The 15336-nt window shown below is 45.6% G+C and overlaps 1 protein-coding gene across 1 annotated transcript in view; it reads right to left on the bottom strand.

Annotated features, from left to right (window-relative positions):
- DNAH7 (dynein axonemal heavy chain 7) overlaps window positions 1-15336 on the bottom strand; it is a gene marked incomplete at both ends in the record, with an annotated part of 165773 nt that overhangs the window by 7398 nt on the left and 143039 nt on the right. Inside the window, 4 exons of the mRNA XM_079783090.1 lie at window positions 1513-1743; window positions 5605-5742; window positions 7525-7710; window positions 10606-10767. Of these exons, the coding sequence (XP_079639216.1) occupies window positions 1513-1743; window positions 5605-5742; window positions 7525-7710; window positions 10606-10767 (717 nt within the window). The remainder of the gene's footprint in view (window positions 1-1512; window positions 1744-5604; window positions 5743-7524; window positions 7711-10605; window positions 10768-15336) is intronic.

The following is a 15336-nucleotide window of genomic DNA, read 5'->3' on the forward strand; positions in this document are numbered from 1 at the left end:
GGGCCAGAGGAGAAAGGGGGTTGAACCTGATTTAGAAAACAGACGCCTAGGGCTCCTCCCACAAAACTGCGCACCCCCTGGTTCCAATGAAACCTGGAGAGAAAGCGAAGAAGTTCCCGGAGTGGGGGTCGCGGCTCAGGGAGTTAAAAGGCCCCCCTGAGATGGGAACTGGGGGATGCGTGTTTGCTGGATGTGAGGTCCCAGAGGGAGCCTCCTTCCCTGTGGGCTCCGGGTGCTGGGTGTGAGGTCCCGGAGGGAGCCTCCTTCCCTGTGGGCTCCGGGTGCTGGATGTGAGGTCCCAGAGCCTCCTTCCCTGTGGGCTCCGGGTGCTGGGTGTGAGGTCCCAGAGCCTCCTTCCCTGTGGGCTCCGGGTGCTGGGTGTGAGGTCCCAGAGGGAGCCTCCTTCCCTGTGGGCTCCGGGTGCTGGGTGTGAGGTCCCAGAGGGAGCCTCCTTCCCTGTGGGCTCCGGGTGCTGGGTGTGAGGTCCCAGAGCCTCCTTCCCTGTGGGCTCCGGGTGCTGGAGGTGAGGTCCCAGAGCCTCCTTCCCTGTGGGCTCCGGGTGCTGGGTGTGAGGTCCCAGAGGGAGCCTCCTTCCCTGTGGGCTCCGGGTGCTGGGTGTGAGGTCCCAGAGGGAGCCTACTTCCCTGTGGGCTCCGGGTGCTGGGTGTGAGGTCCCAGAGCCTCCTTCCCTGTGGGCTCCGGGTGCTGGGTGTGAGGTCCCAGAGGGAGCCTCCTTCCCTGTGGGCTCCGGGTGCGGGGTGTGAGGTCCCAGAGGGAGCCTCCTTCCCTGTGGGCTCCGGGTGCTGGGTGTGAGGTCCCAGAGCCTCCTTCCCTGTGGGCTCCGGGTGCTGGGTGTGAGGTCCCAGAGCCTCCTTCCCTGTGGGCTCCGGGTGCTGGGTGTGAGGTCCCAGAGGGAGCCTCCTTCCCTGTGGGCTCCGGGTGCGGGGTGTGAGGTCCCAGAGGGAGCCTCCTTCCCTGTGGGCTCCGGGTGCTGGGTGTGAGGTCCCAGAGCCTCCTTCCCTGTGGGCTCCGGGTGCGGGAGGCGGGGGGAATGGGAAGGACCAGGTCCAGGAGAAATGCATGAGACCGAGTGCAGCTTAGCCAGGCCGCCCAGCCGGACACCCCACAGCCAGCCCGGGGGTTAACACTACAGCCAGCCCACTAGCTCCTCTCTTCCTTCTTTTCACATGTGTGCATTTGCATTGATTTCAGAGAGGAAAGGAGAGGGAGGGAGGGAGAGAGAAACATCAATGATGAGAGAGAATCATTGATCGGCTGTCTCCTGCACGCCCCCCACTGGGGATCAAGCCCGCAACCTGGGCATGTGCCCTTGACCAGGAATTGAAGCCAGAACCCTTCAGTCCACAGGCCGACGCTCTATCCACTGAACCAAACCAGCCAGGGCCAATCTGGCATGTTTGATATGAAGACAACCACCAGCGGAAGCGTTTGGGGGGGGGGGGGGAGTTCAGAAAGGTGACGTGGGCATGCCTGTTCTTGTGCGTCCCTCACCTTGATGGCCTTCTGGATGTTAACGCACGACTCCCGGATGGTCTGCAGCAGCTTGTTGAACCGGCCCATCTCCTGGACCAGCACGGTGTTCATGCTCTGAGTGTACGTGGTCGGGTACCTCCTCATCGCAGCCTCAATGTCAAAGTTGTTGGGCAGTTTCCCCAAAATGTCCCCGGCGACCTCATTCACCACTTCCTCGGAGGACTTGGCGCCGGCTTCTGCGGAACGAGACTGGGAGAACCCACGCCGTCAGTGAGAGGTCCCCACGGAGGGAGGAGGAGGCGGGCTGGGGCTCGGGGGAGTGTCAGGGGTGCCACCGCTGTGCCACCATCTGCCATCCTCCTCCACCCGAGGTGGACGGGAGCGATGATAACAGGTATGGGCGGGCCGTTTCGGGAGATAACCAGAGTTAGCCAGGAGGGAGGAGGACACTCCCAGTGCGCAGAGGCCAAGAGGGCCTGGGGGAGGGGAATGAGCTACCCACTGAGCCACCTGGTGGCGGTGGAGCAGGTGCTGCGGAGAGGGAGGAAAAGCATTTACATCGGTGGCGTGGCCATGGGGGGACGGGTGTTAAAAAACCAGCGAGAGGATTTGGGATCTTGCTTTGAGAAAGCTCGCTGCACAATGTATTTGCTAATAACTCTGCTGCCTACTGGTCGCCAAGAGCAGGGAGAGGGTTTTCCCCTTGAAGCAGGTGACCACACTGGAGACAAGAAGGGGAGGTGCAGCTCCATGGTGTTTTTTAAATATATTTCTTTATTGATTTCAGAGAGGAAGGGAGAGGAAGAGAGAAACATCAATGATGAGAGAGAATCATTGACCGGCTGCCTCCCGCAACCCAGGCATGTGCCCTTGGCCTGAATCGAACCTGGGACCTTTTTGTCCACAGGCTGATGCTCTATCCACTGAGACAAGCCAGCTAAGGTTGCATCTCCATGTTTATGTTGTATGTTTGCAGTGGTACTGTGTGAATGAACCTGTATTTTCTGGAAAAACCCGTAGATCCTCAGAATAAATGAGTGTGTGTGTGTGTGTGTGTGTGTGTGTGTGTGTGTGTGAAAGAGAGCAAGCACTATTAGAATGTAAATGACTATCTCATATTTTTCCAGTCCTAAGAAATTGTGTTTGGTCTTATTTCAGATTTTATATTTCCTGGTTTTCACATCAGGTCTATTCTATAAACATCGACTTTACTTAAGTGTCTAGTGAGAGTTTTACAGCTACCTAGCACATACCACCATAAAACCCTATGAAGTTGCACAATAATAAAAATTAATGCTGATAAGTGTTAATTACATGTTAGTAACAAAGGGATATGCCAAATATTAGAATGTGCTAAGCCTTTATTATGATCCTGAGTGCCAGGTTTACAACGAATAAGACAAATTAGAGAAAAAAGGAGATAATGAATATTTGGCCAAAACTAGTGAAAAATATTATTTCCATTGCATTTAAAGAATCATATCTGATTTCTATTTGTATTTTGATGTGCATAAAAGGTGCTTTAAACTCATTAAAAACATTCCTATTTTCTTTTTTTAAGTCTATTTTTATTGATTTCAGAGAGGAAGGGACAGGGAGAGACAGATAGAAACATCAATGATGAGAGGGAATCATTGATCGGCTGCCTCCTGCATGCCCCCCACTGGGGTTCGAGCTTGCAACCGGGGCATGTGCCCTTGACTGGAATCGAACTCAGGACCCTTCTGCCTGTAGGCCGACGCTCTATCCACTGAGCAACACCAGCCAGGGCCAAAACATTCCCATTTTCTAACAAGAGCTGTGCTTCCACCAAAAAACAAGCAAACAAACAAACAAACAAACAAAAAACTAAGAAAACAAACAAAACAAAACAAAAAACAAATCCCTGGCCAATAGCCCTTCAAAAATGTAAGAAAAATATTTCAGTAACACAAACATTTCTGTCTACCTATTTCTCACAATCCAAAATTACATAATTGGGTGCTAGGTTTGGAAAGTAATATCCAACTGATTTTCTCCCTTCCTTCCTTTCCTTCCTTCCTTCCTTCCTTCCTTCCTTCCTTCCTTCCTTCCTTCCTTCCTTCCTCCCTCCCTCCCTCCCTCCCTCCCTCTCTCCCTTCCTTCCTTCCTTCTTTCCTTTCTTCCTTCTTTCCTTCCTTTCTTCCTTTCTCTCCCCCCACCCCCAGCCCCAGCATTTCTGGTTATGTAATCTAAGTCGTACTCCATTTTTAGAACCTAGAAAGACAGTATAGCATAGAGCAGTGGTCGGCAAACTCATTGTCAACAGAGCCAAATATCAACAGTACAATTGAAATTTCCTTTGAGAGCCAAATTTTTTAAACTTAAACTTCTTCCAACGCCATTTCTTCAAAATAGACTCGCCCAGGCCGTGGTATTTTGTGGAAGAGCCACACTCAAGAGGCCAAAGAGCCGCATGTGGCTCACGAGCCGCGGTTTGCCGACCACTGGCATAGAGGATCAGAACACGGATTCTAGAGCCAACCTAGTGGAGTCAGACTGCGTGGCTTTGAGTCCTGGCTTGAAATTGTACTGCTGACCTTGGGTAAGCTGCCGAATCTTCCTGTGTCTGTTTTACTCCTGTAAAATGAGAGCAGTCGGCTTCCACTTCACAGGATTTTGCAAGCACCGAGGACAGTGCTGGCGCGCAGTAAGCACTCTGTAATACTAACGGCCATTACTACTCCGAGATTCCACCAAAATAAAAAGGTCAGATAGACTTCATTTTGAGAAATAATTTGCTGGACTGAACAATCATCCTTAACTTATTTTTATATGTTTTTATTGCTTTTTAAAGAGAGAGGAAGGGGGGGGGGAGAGAGAAAGCGATAGAAACATCCATGAGGGAGAAAGCCTCCTGCACATCCCCTACTGGGGATCTAGCCCAAAATCGGGGCATGTGTCCTGACTGGGAATCTCGGTGCACGGTTCTATGCAACACTGGCAAGCGATCACCCTTAACTTATTAAAATTTCATTCATTCTCTAAGGGAACTCCTGCCATTTGGACTAACGTGCTTTCAAAAATGAAAAACAGCCACCACCACCAACTGAGCCCATCTAAAGGGAGAACAATACAAGAGAAGACCTTAATAGACAAGCAAGATTAGATATTGACCATTCGAACGTGTGGGCTCCTGCCCCGGCCATGCTGAACTCTGTGCCTTGGCGGTGAACTCTCTGACCGCCCTCACCTTCATCTTCTCTCCAGGGGAGCTGCTTAGTTGCCAAGAGTTACTGTGTTTTTCTCCTTGACTTTATTTTTCCACTTTGTACTTGCTATTGCAATTGTATTATTTTAAAAAAAAAAATCTATATTTTTATTGATGTCAGAGAGGAAGGTAGAAGGAGAGAGAAATAGAAACATCAATGATGAGAGAGGGTCGTTGATCGGCTGCCTCCTGCGCGCTCCACACTGGGGATCAAGCCCGCAACCCGGGAATCAAACCGTGACCTCCTTGTTCATAGGTTGACACTCAACCACTGAGCCATGCTGGCCGGGTACAATTGTATTCTTTAAATATTATATAATCTGATAAAATACTGATGTGAAAGATACAGTTTCTGTGCAAGCTAGATTACACATTATGGAATATTTGATAAAAAAATAAGTCATTTCAAAAGTTGCTAGTGAATTAGTAAGAGACTAGAAAACAAAATAGGCAAAATTCTAGATGGATTCTGGTATCAACTGCTTCCCAAGTAGCTTTGAGATTCTTCTTCCACTCAAGGGGAATTTAAAGGGCCAGCTATGTCATGCATTTGGGCATGGTTTATGCAAAAAAAAAAGGGGGGGGAAGTGGAATTCTAGCAGCGGAATGCTATCAGACAATACTCAGAGAGACTCAAAGAATGTCACTCCAAGACCTCCTGGCAGCAGAATAATACTCAAAGATTCTTTCCAGGCCAACAGATGGATGAAGAACACCCCATACAACTCGTGTACTTTGCTTAAATCCATACGGGAGGCCCGTGTACATATTTTTCTTTTCCTTAGCGTGGTTATCCACCTTCACAGACAGAACTGTGTGTGCGGGCCCCTGCTGTGCTCACACGCTCCAGACTCAGGGGCCAGCGCTGCAAAACCACACACCTGTGTGAGAAGAATGTTATCGAATAGCTGTTGCGTTTCTGACTGATCTTTCGTGATATCTGCGTTGGCATTCATCCCAAAGATTTCCGGTGCTGGGGTCAGCGGCAGAGTCTGCGTGTATTCGATGTAGCTTTTGTGCTGCAGAGATGAATCACAGGGAGTTGGGAGGTTAGAAATCAATCATCCTGTGGAACCTTCCCACTGAAAAGAGGTGATTTCAACACTCAGATTATTGAGTGGATGAGCCTGTGAGAGCAGACACTGAATGCTTTCCTGTTCTTCCCGCCTCAGCAGCCCAGGTTTTAAAAAATTAAGATATGAACACATTTAGAGAGAGAAAAAGAAACTGTATCATTCAATCGGAATGGATTTTAAAACAGAGAGAGGAATGTCCGGGCCACTTCATTTAGAAATGTCTCCCAGAGAAATCTTTCTGTGCTGCATTTTGCTGATGACTGTTCTTAATTTATTGCGATCAAATAAATTTATTTAGGCACTACTCTGACTTTTTCTCGGTACTCTTACTGTGATAAATCTACGTAGTTCAGAAAAGTAAGAATAATCGGAAAATTTATTGTCCTGAGATAACCACCATCATTAACGTTGTATATGTGTTTATGTAGGTGCATTCACACTTTATATTTATTTAATTGGACTTCTACCAAAATCCCATATATTTCTTGATGCTCATATAATCATATACAAACACATATATGTTGATTGCGGGGGGGGAGGGTTGTTCATTGATGGGTTTCAATATGGGTGGAAAGGACCCATGCTTTGGGTCCTTTGCCACCCCATTACTGGAGAGCATGTTACCCATGATTCTCCATGTTGACTTGCTCCACCCAATCAATGACAGAGGCTCCGGGATGGAGTTTTCTCTTCATCCCATGGATACCTGACCTCAGCTGGCATTAATCCTGGTGGACGATGGGCCAGGGTTGGGGGGCTATGGTACGGGCCTGTGTTGAATGTGGCCATGTGTTTAACTTTCAAGATGTGCCCTTCTGACTCCTGGGAATGAAATGAGAACCAATCTGACTGCCCTGGAAATATACTGTGTGGTGATCTGAAGGCAGATACCAGTCTCCCACCAGACAGGACTGGGGAAAAAAAAAAAAACAACAGCCAAAGGAGACCCTGGCCTTGTGCGGTAGGTGGTTCTGTGACTGCCGCTCTCTCCTTGTGTGGCGTTGGGCGAGTCATTTGATTTGAGTGAACTTGCTTTTTCACTTGTAAAAGGGATAGACTAGTAATACCAATGTCAATCAGCTGCTCTGGTGAGATCATGACCTGTAACCACTGTGCAAATAATTAAGCATGACATAAATATTAACTCTTATTGTTCATACTAGAGGCCCGGTGCATGAATTTGTGCATGGGTGGGGTCCCTTGGCCTGGCCGGCGATTGGTGCCGTCTCGACCAGTTCCCATTGGGGCCATCGGGGCTGGCGAGCCGGCCTGGGAGAGGGACCACAGAAGGTTGGATGTGGGAGTACACTGACCACCAGGGGGCAGCTCCTGCATTGAGCGTCTGCCCCCTGGTGGTCAGTGCATGTCACAGTGACCGGTCCTAATGGTCGCTTAGGCTTTTATACATATAGATTACTTTTACCCCCTCACATGTGTATTCCCTTTTTAACTGGGGACAATGGCTTTTTACCCAAAGGACTGCATTCACGCTAATAGAGCCTCAGGTCACCGAGGAAGCTGTTCTTGGCTTCGGGACATTTCTGCTCCCCTCACACCACAGCCGCAGGAGACCACTGTGTCTATGCCAGGGTGTGCTTTGTCCTAATGACACCGAAGGGAGCTCACACAAGGTTTAACAGAAAACAAGACTTCTGGAAAAATCCTTTTCCGTATCAGAGCACTTCTGTGTTGACGGCTTTGCGTTTCCCAGAAAGACATACTTACATCACCCGCGGGGGGGACAAAGTAGATGCCGCTCGAGTCGAACTTGTAGCCCGCGTCCTCCACCAGCTCGGTGCAGAAGAACTTGTTGAGGATGCTGCGCAGCGTGCGGCGGTCCCAGTCGTCCGTCACCCTGCCGCCGTAGTTGCACTCGCCCGTCATGTACCGCAGGGCATCGTAGGGCAGCTCCTGGAATGAAGAGCTCAGGTTCTCAGCCACTTACCAGTCACACAGCCCACAACATGGTGTTTCTAGCTGGTTCACCTGATCAAAACATCTTACCGCAGGTTGGCGTGAACACGGTGTCCGTTTACATACTCCCCTGCTGACTGTGGCCTCCCCCCAACCCCCCGCCCGGTCCTCTCTCCTTCTGTGGTTTGTCCCCACTCAGTGCAGAGAACAGAACTCCTCCAGTAGCCCGTGAACTCACTGCTCACCCAGCGCTAACGGCCCACAGTGAATTCCAGGCACACAGTGAAACGACCAGAAGCCCATCCTTGGAAACCTCTCACAGCTGAGTGACACGCAGAACAAATCCAGTATAATTCAGAGATAATCAGTGTTCATTTCCTTTTTATAGCCATACTAGTGGCCTGGCACACATTGAAAGGGAATTAATTAGAGGAAATATTTTAATATTGCTATTTGCCCTTCCTCTATAATAGAAGTGTCAGAGATGCAAGAAAATTAGTAAAATGTATATGAAAATATCGATCGCCTCAAAGAGGGAGGGCCAGGCTACCCGGCCTGGGCTCCGTGATTGATCGCTGCCCAGAGGGAGGCCCCGCCCACCTACCGCAGCACAACCAGCTGGGTAGCCTGGGCCTCCCTCTTTGGGGCGATCGATCGCGGAGCCCCTCCCCGCCCACCGATTGCTCGCAGAGGGTGGCCTGGGCCTCCCTCTGTGGGGGTGATTGTGGGGCGATGCCAGGGCCCCCTGACCAATAGCATCACACCCGCCCTGGCTGGCCTGGCGCCAGTGGGTGTCATAGCGTGGTCTTCTGGACTGTCGTCCAGACGGTCGTTCTGCTGTTTGGTTGTTCGGTCAATTTGCATATTACACTTTTATTATTATAGAAGAAGAAGAAGATATATTTTGACAATTTGAATCACACTCTATATACAAAATACCTTGTATGAACTCATGAGAATCTTGTACCATTTTACGAAATACTTTGAGAATACTATTTTAATAACTATCTTCTAATACTGAACACTTCAGTTGCTCTTAACTTTCTACTGTTTGAAATCCTTTTTCAGTAAATCACGTTTCTAAGGATTCGGTCGTCTAGATTTCCGAAAAGAAAGCCACTACGTCAAGGAAAGGAGCTTATAAAGAGCAGGTGGTTAGTGTCACCAAATTGCTCTCCTGACAGGCCGTAACAGTTGTAAAACTCAGTTTGAAAATCTTTTGTAATTTGATAAACCAAAGATAATTAATATTGTCATAATTTGCATTTCTAGAAAACTAGTGAGGCTCATAATTTTTTCATATGTTTAATAACATTTGTGCTTCTGCGAATGAGCCTCCAACTCATTTTTCAATTAAAGTTTTAATAGTTTTACTTGATTTTTATAAGCTGTTTTATAAATTGACCTTTATTTATCAAATTTATACAGATATTTTCCTGTTGGCTTGCTTTTTTATTATAGTCTCTTGTATACAGAATTTTTAAAAGTTTATGCATGCAACAGGATCAACTTTTCATATTGCAATTTCTTTTAAACTAAGCATAAATACTTATACACCCAGCAGTATAGAGAATTCTATTTCTTAGTGCTTTCAACAAAATTGAGCACTGTCATTTAGGAAAACATATTGACAAATGATGACATTGTTTGTAGTTTTTAAGTTTATTTTTTTATATTGACGTTTAAAAAACATTTACCATTTGTATTTCTTATTTTGTTAAATTATCTACTCTGTTCTTCTAGGTGTTTTTCTAATCTGAATGATTATCCTTTTTTCCCTCCTATTTTTTAAAGCTCTTTATAAAGATACCCAATCACTCTGTCAGATAAATTTTAAACATTTTCTCCAATTTTCATTTGTCTTTTATTTGTATGATGTTTAACTGTTTGTGGCATTTTAATAATGGCAAAGTTTTAAAATATTTTCTCCTAAAACCCAGCAATCTTTTACTTTATGATATTTTGGGTCATTTTTATGCTTAACATGTCCTTCCTGTAGTTAGTTATCTGTCACAAGTTTAAGTGTATGACTCCTGTATTCAGTGATTCCACTTTGAGGAGCCTCCTCAATAGAAATAATGGCGCCAGGGAAAAGTGGGCAGTAGAGGGGAATTCACTGCACTGGGAGTTGGAAATTATAAGACTTGTTCTTTGGTAGAACTGGAACCGAAGGTGGTGAATTTAGGAGGGGACACAATTCAACTCATCCGATATAAAACTGGCCTTTCGTTCTAAAATGCAAATAATCTCTTAATATCACACCAACAGCCATGGAATAAACTCCCAAATCAGTTAGCATGGGCCACAAGACAGTTCCAAATCACTACAGTTAGCCAAACCTTTCCACAAATTGGCATTTAAAAAAAAAATTGAGGTATAGTGGATATTAGCATTATATTAGTTTCAGATGTACAATATACTCACTTGCTATCGGCACACAGTATTTGCCATTTTATTGTGGCTTCTTCATAGTTTGTGCCCGAAATCCTCCTACTTATTCCTTAGGCCCCAAGTGCCCTCCTCTGCGGCACAGTGACATTTCTCTAAACATGAGGTCATGCTCTGGAACAGACAGGAAGCAGTCTGCTCCCCCACCCCCCTATTTTGGAGCCTGGCTAATTTATGATATTCTCAAATCTTTTTCCAAACAAGTACAATCACTTTTCAGATTCCCGTGGGTGTGTATGCGTCAACATCAACGATAAAATATCGTCCCTAACAGACCAACGGACCCCCTGGCTGCCTCCTGCAGCAGTGACGGGACCTGTGTGCTGAAGCACTGCTCACTGAGCCGCCGGGCCTGCCCTGCTGTCACCCCTCGGAGCAGCAGTGAGTCAGAAGCCCCTGCTGGCCGCACACACTCCGGGGGACAGAGAGCGCGGCCCGCGGTACCTCATACTGGTTCAGGAACATGTGCAGCTGCTGGACGCTGATCCGCAGGTCCGTCTCGTTGAACTCGTACGGAATGTTCCAGCCCAGGGGCCCGAACTTCCGTCGCTCTTGCACCAAAGCGTGGAAGAAGCAGAGGCCGTAGAGCAGCTTCTTGAATTCCGCCTGGAACGAGAAGGAGCGGCGCCACCTCACTCCCCTCCCCTCCCCTCCCTTTCCTTCGTGCTGACCCTCCCTCAGACAGAGCCTTCAGGAAGGCCAATGTCATCCTGCCCCTGGCGGGGCTCCTTGGCTGAGCTTCGACCTATGAACCAGGAGGTCAGGGTTCGATTCCCTGTCAGGGCCCATGCCTGGGTTGCGGGCGTGGTCCACAGCAGGGGGCGTGCAGGAGGCGGCCGATCCATGATCCTCTCTCATCATGGATGTTCCTCTCTCTCTCTCTCCCTCTCCCTTCCTGTCTGAAATCAATGAAAATATATTTTTTTAAAAAGGAAGAAATGTCCATGTCATCAAAGAAAGGCTGAGGACATGTTTCAGCCTGAAGAAGGCAGAGAGACTGGGAACTAAACATACACGAGCCCCAGACCAACCCTGTAGCGGACAGGCCAGGCTGTAAGGGACGCCACTGAGGAGTCTGGAAAACAAGTGGGCGGTCAGACACAACACTGCATCCTCCTTAAATCACTAACTAACAGTGCATCCTCCTTAAATCACTAACTACCACTGCATCCTCCTTAAAGTACTAACTAACACTGCATCCTCCTTAAATCACTAACTAACAGTGCATCCTCCTTAAATCACTAACTAACAGTGCATCCTCCTTAAAGTACTAACTAACACTGCATCCTCCTTAAATCACTAACTAACAGTGCATCCTCCTTAAATCACTAACTACCACTGCATCCTCCTTAAAGTACTAACTAACACTGCATCCTCCTTAAAGTACTAACTAACTGAGCATCCTCCTTAAATCACTAACTAACAGTGCATCCTCCTTAAAGTACTAACTAACAGTGCATCCTCCTTAAAGTACTAACTAACAGAGCATCCTCCTTAAAGTACTAACACTGCATCCTCCTTAAATCAATAACTAACAGCTGCATCCTCCTTAAATCAATAACTAACAGCTGCATCCTCCTTAAATCACTAACTAACAGTGCATCCTCCTTAAATCACTAACTAACAGTGCATCCTCCTTAAATCACTAACAGTGCATCCTCCTTAAAGTACTAACTAACAGAGCATCCTCCTTAAATCACTAACTAACAGTGCATCCTCCTTAAAGTACTAACACTGCATCCTCCTTAAAGTACTAACTACCACTGCATCCTCCTTAAAGTACTAACTAACAGAGCATCCTCCTTAAAGCACTAACTAACACTGCATCCTCCTTAAAGTACTAACTAACTGAGCATCCTCCTTAAATCACTAACTAACAGTGCATCCTCCTTAAAGTACTAACTAACAGTGCATCCTCCTTAAAGTACTAACTAACAGAGCATCCTCCTTAAAGTACTAACACTGCATCCTCCTTAAATCAATAACTAACAGCTGCATCCTCCTTAAATCACTAACTAACAGTGCATCCTCCTTAAATCACTAACTAACAGTGCATCCTCCTTAAATCACTAACTAACAGTGCATCCTCCTTAAATCACTAACAGTGCATCCTCCTTAAAGTACTAACTAACAGAGCATCCTCCTTAAATCACTAACTAACAGTGCATCCTCCTTAAAGTACTAACACTGCATCCTCCTTAAAGTACTAACTACCACTGCATCCTCCTTAAAGTACTAACTAACAGAGCATCCTCCTTAAAGCACTAACTAACACTGCATCCTCCTTAAAGTACTAACTAACAGAGCATCCTCCTTAAAGTACTAACTAACAGTGCATCCTCCTTAAAGTACTAACTACCACTGCATCCTCCTTAAAGTACTAACTAACAGTGCATCCTCCTTAAAGTACTAATTAACAGAGCATCCTCCTTAAAGTACTAACTAACACTGCATCCTCCTTAAAGCACTAACTAACAGTGCATCCTCCTTAAATCACTAACTAACAGTGCATCCTCCTTAAAGTACTAACTAACAGAGCATCCTCCTTAAATCACTAACTAACAGTGCGTCCTCCTTAAAGTACTAACACTGCATCCTCCTTAAAGTACTAACTACCACTGCATCCTCCTTAAAGTACTAACTAACACTGCATCCTCCTTAAATCACTAACTAACAGTGCATCCTCCTTAAAGTACTAACACTGCATCCTCCTTAAAGTACTAACTACCACTGCATCCTCCTTAAAGTACTAACTAACAGAGCATCCTCCTTAAAGCACTAACTAACACTGCATCCTCCTTAAAGTACTAACTAACACTGCATCCTCCTTAAAGTACTAACTAACAGTGCGTCCTCCTTAAAGTACTAACACTGCATCCTCCTTAAAGTACTAACTAACAGAGCATCCTCCTTAAATCACTAACAGTGCATCCTCCTTAAAGTACTAACTAACAGAGCATCCTCCTTAAATCACTAACTAACAGTGCATCCTCCTTAAAGTACTAACACTGCATCCTCCTTAAAGTACTAACTAACACTGCATCCTCCTTAAAGTACTAACTAACAGTGCATCCTCCTTAAAGTACTAACTAACACTGCATCCTCCTTAAATCAATAACTAACAGCTGCATCCTCCTTAAATCACTAACTAACAGCTGCATCCTCCTTAAAGTACTAACACTGCATCCTCCTTAAATCACTAACTAACAGTGCATCCTCCTTAAAGAACTAACTAACAGAGCATCCTCCTTAAATCACTAACAGTGCATCCTCCTTAAAGTACTAACACTGCATCCTCCTTAAAGTACTAACTAACACTGCATCCTCCTTAAAGTACTAACTAACACTGCATCCTCCTTAAAGTACTAACTAACACTGCATCCTCCTTAAAGTACTAACTACCACTGCATCCTCCTTAAAGTACTAACTAACAGTGCATCCTCCTTAAAGTACTAACTAACACTGCATCCTCCTTAAAGTACTAACACTGCATCCTCCTTAAAGTACTAACTAACACTGCATCCTCCTTAAAGTACTAACTAACACTGCATCCTCCTTAAAGTACTAATTAACAGAGCATCCTCCTTAAAGTACTAACTAACACTGCATCCTCCTTAAAGTACTAACTAACACTGCATCCTCCTTAAATCACTAACTAACAGTGCATCCTCCTTAAATCAATAACTAACAGCTGCATCCTCCTTAAATCACTAACTAACAGTGCATCCTCCTTAAATCACTAACTAACAGTGCATCCTCCTTAAATCACTAACTAACAGCTGCATCCTCCTTAAATCACTAACTAACAGCTGCATCCTCCTTAAAGTACTAACACTGCATCCTCCTTAAATCACTAACTAACAGTGCATCCTCCTTAAAGTACTAACTAACAGTGCGTCCTCCTTAAAGTACTAACACTGCATCCTCCTTAAAGTACTAACTAACAGAGCATCCTCCTTAAATCACTAACAGTGCATCCTCCTTAAATCACTAACTAACAGTGCATCCTCCTTAAATCACTAACTACCACTGCATCCTCCTTAAAGTACTAACTAACTGAGCATCCTCCTTAAATCACTAACTAACAGTGCATCCTCCTTAAAGTACTAACTAACAGTGCATCCTCCTTAAAGTACTAACTAACAGAGCATCCTCCTTAAAGTACTAACTAACACTGCATCCTCCTTAAAGTACTAACTAACACTGCATCCTCCTTAAATCAATAACTAACAGCTGCATCCTCCTTAAATCACTAACTAACAGTGCATCCTCCTTAAATCACTAACTAACAGTGCATCCTCCTTAAATCACTAACTAACAGCTGCATCCTCCTTAAATCACTAACTAACAGCTGCATCCTCCTTAAAGTACTAACACTGCATCCTCCTTAAATCACTAACTAACAGTGCATCCTCCTTAAATCACTAACTAACAGCTGCATCCTCCTTAAATCACTAACTAACAGCTGCATCCTCCTTAAAGTACTAACACTGCATCCTCCTTAAATCACTAACTAACAGTGCATCCTCCTTAAATCACTAACAGTGCATCCTCCTTAAATCACTAACTAACAGTGCATCCTCCTTAAATCACTAACAGTGCATCCTCCTTAAATCACTAACTAACAGTGCATCCTCCTTAAATCACTAACTAACAGCTGCATCCTCCTTAAAGTACTAACACTGCATCCTCCTTAAAGTACTAACTAACAGAGCATCCTCCTTAAATCACTAACTAACAGTGCATCCTCCTTAAAGTACTAACTAACAGTGCGTCCTCCTTAAAGTACTAACACTGCATCCTCCTTAAAGTACTAACTAACAGAGCATCCTCCTTAAATCACTAACAGTGCATCCTCCTTAAAGTACTAACTAACAGAGCATCCTCCTTAAATCACTAACTAACAGTGCATCCTCCTTAAAGTACTAACACTGCATCCTCCTTAAAGTACTAACTAACAGAGCATCCTCCTTAAAGCACTAACTAACACTGCATCCTCCTTAAAGTACTAACTAACACTGCATCCTCCTTAAAGTACTAACTAACAGTGCATCCTCCTTAAAGTACTAACTACCACTGCATCCTCCTTAAAGTACTAACTAACAGTGCATCCTCCTTAAAGTACTAACTAACAGAGCATCCTCCTTAAAGTACTAACTAACACTGCATCCTCCT

This window comes from Cnephaeus nilssonii (assembly GCF_951640355.1).
Source record: "Cnephaeus nilssonii genome assembly, chromosome: 10".
Taxonomy (NCBI): Eukaryota; Metazoa; Chordata; class Mammalia; order Chiroptera; family Vespertilionidae; genus Cnephaeus; species Cnephaeus nilssonii.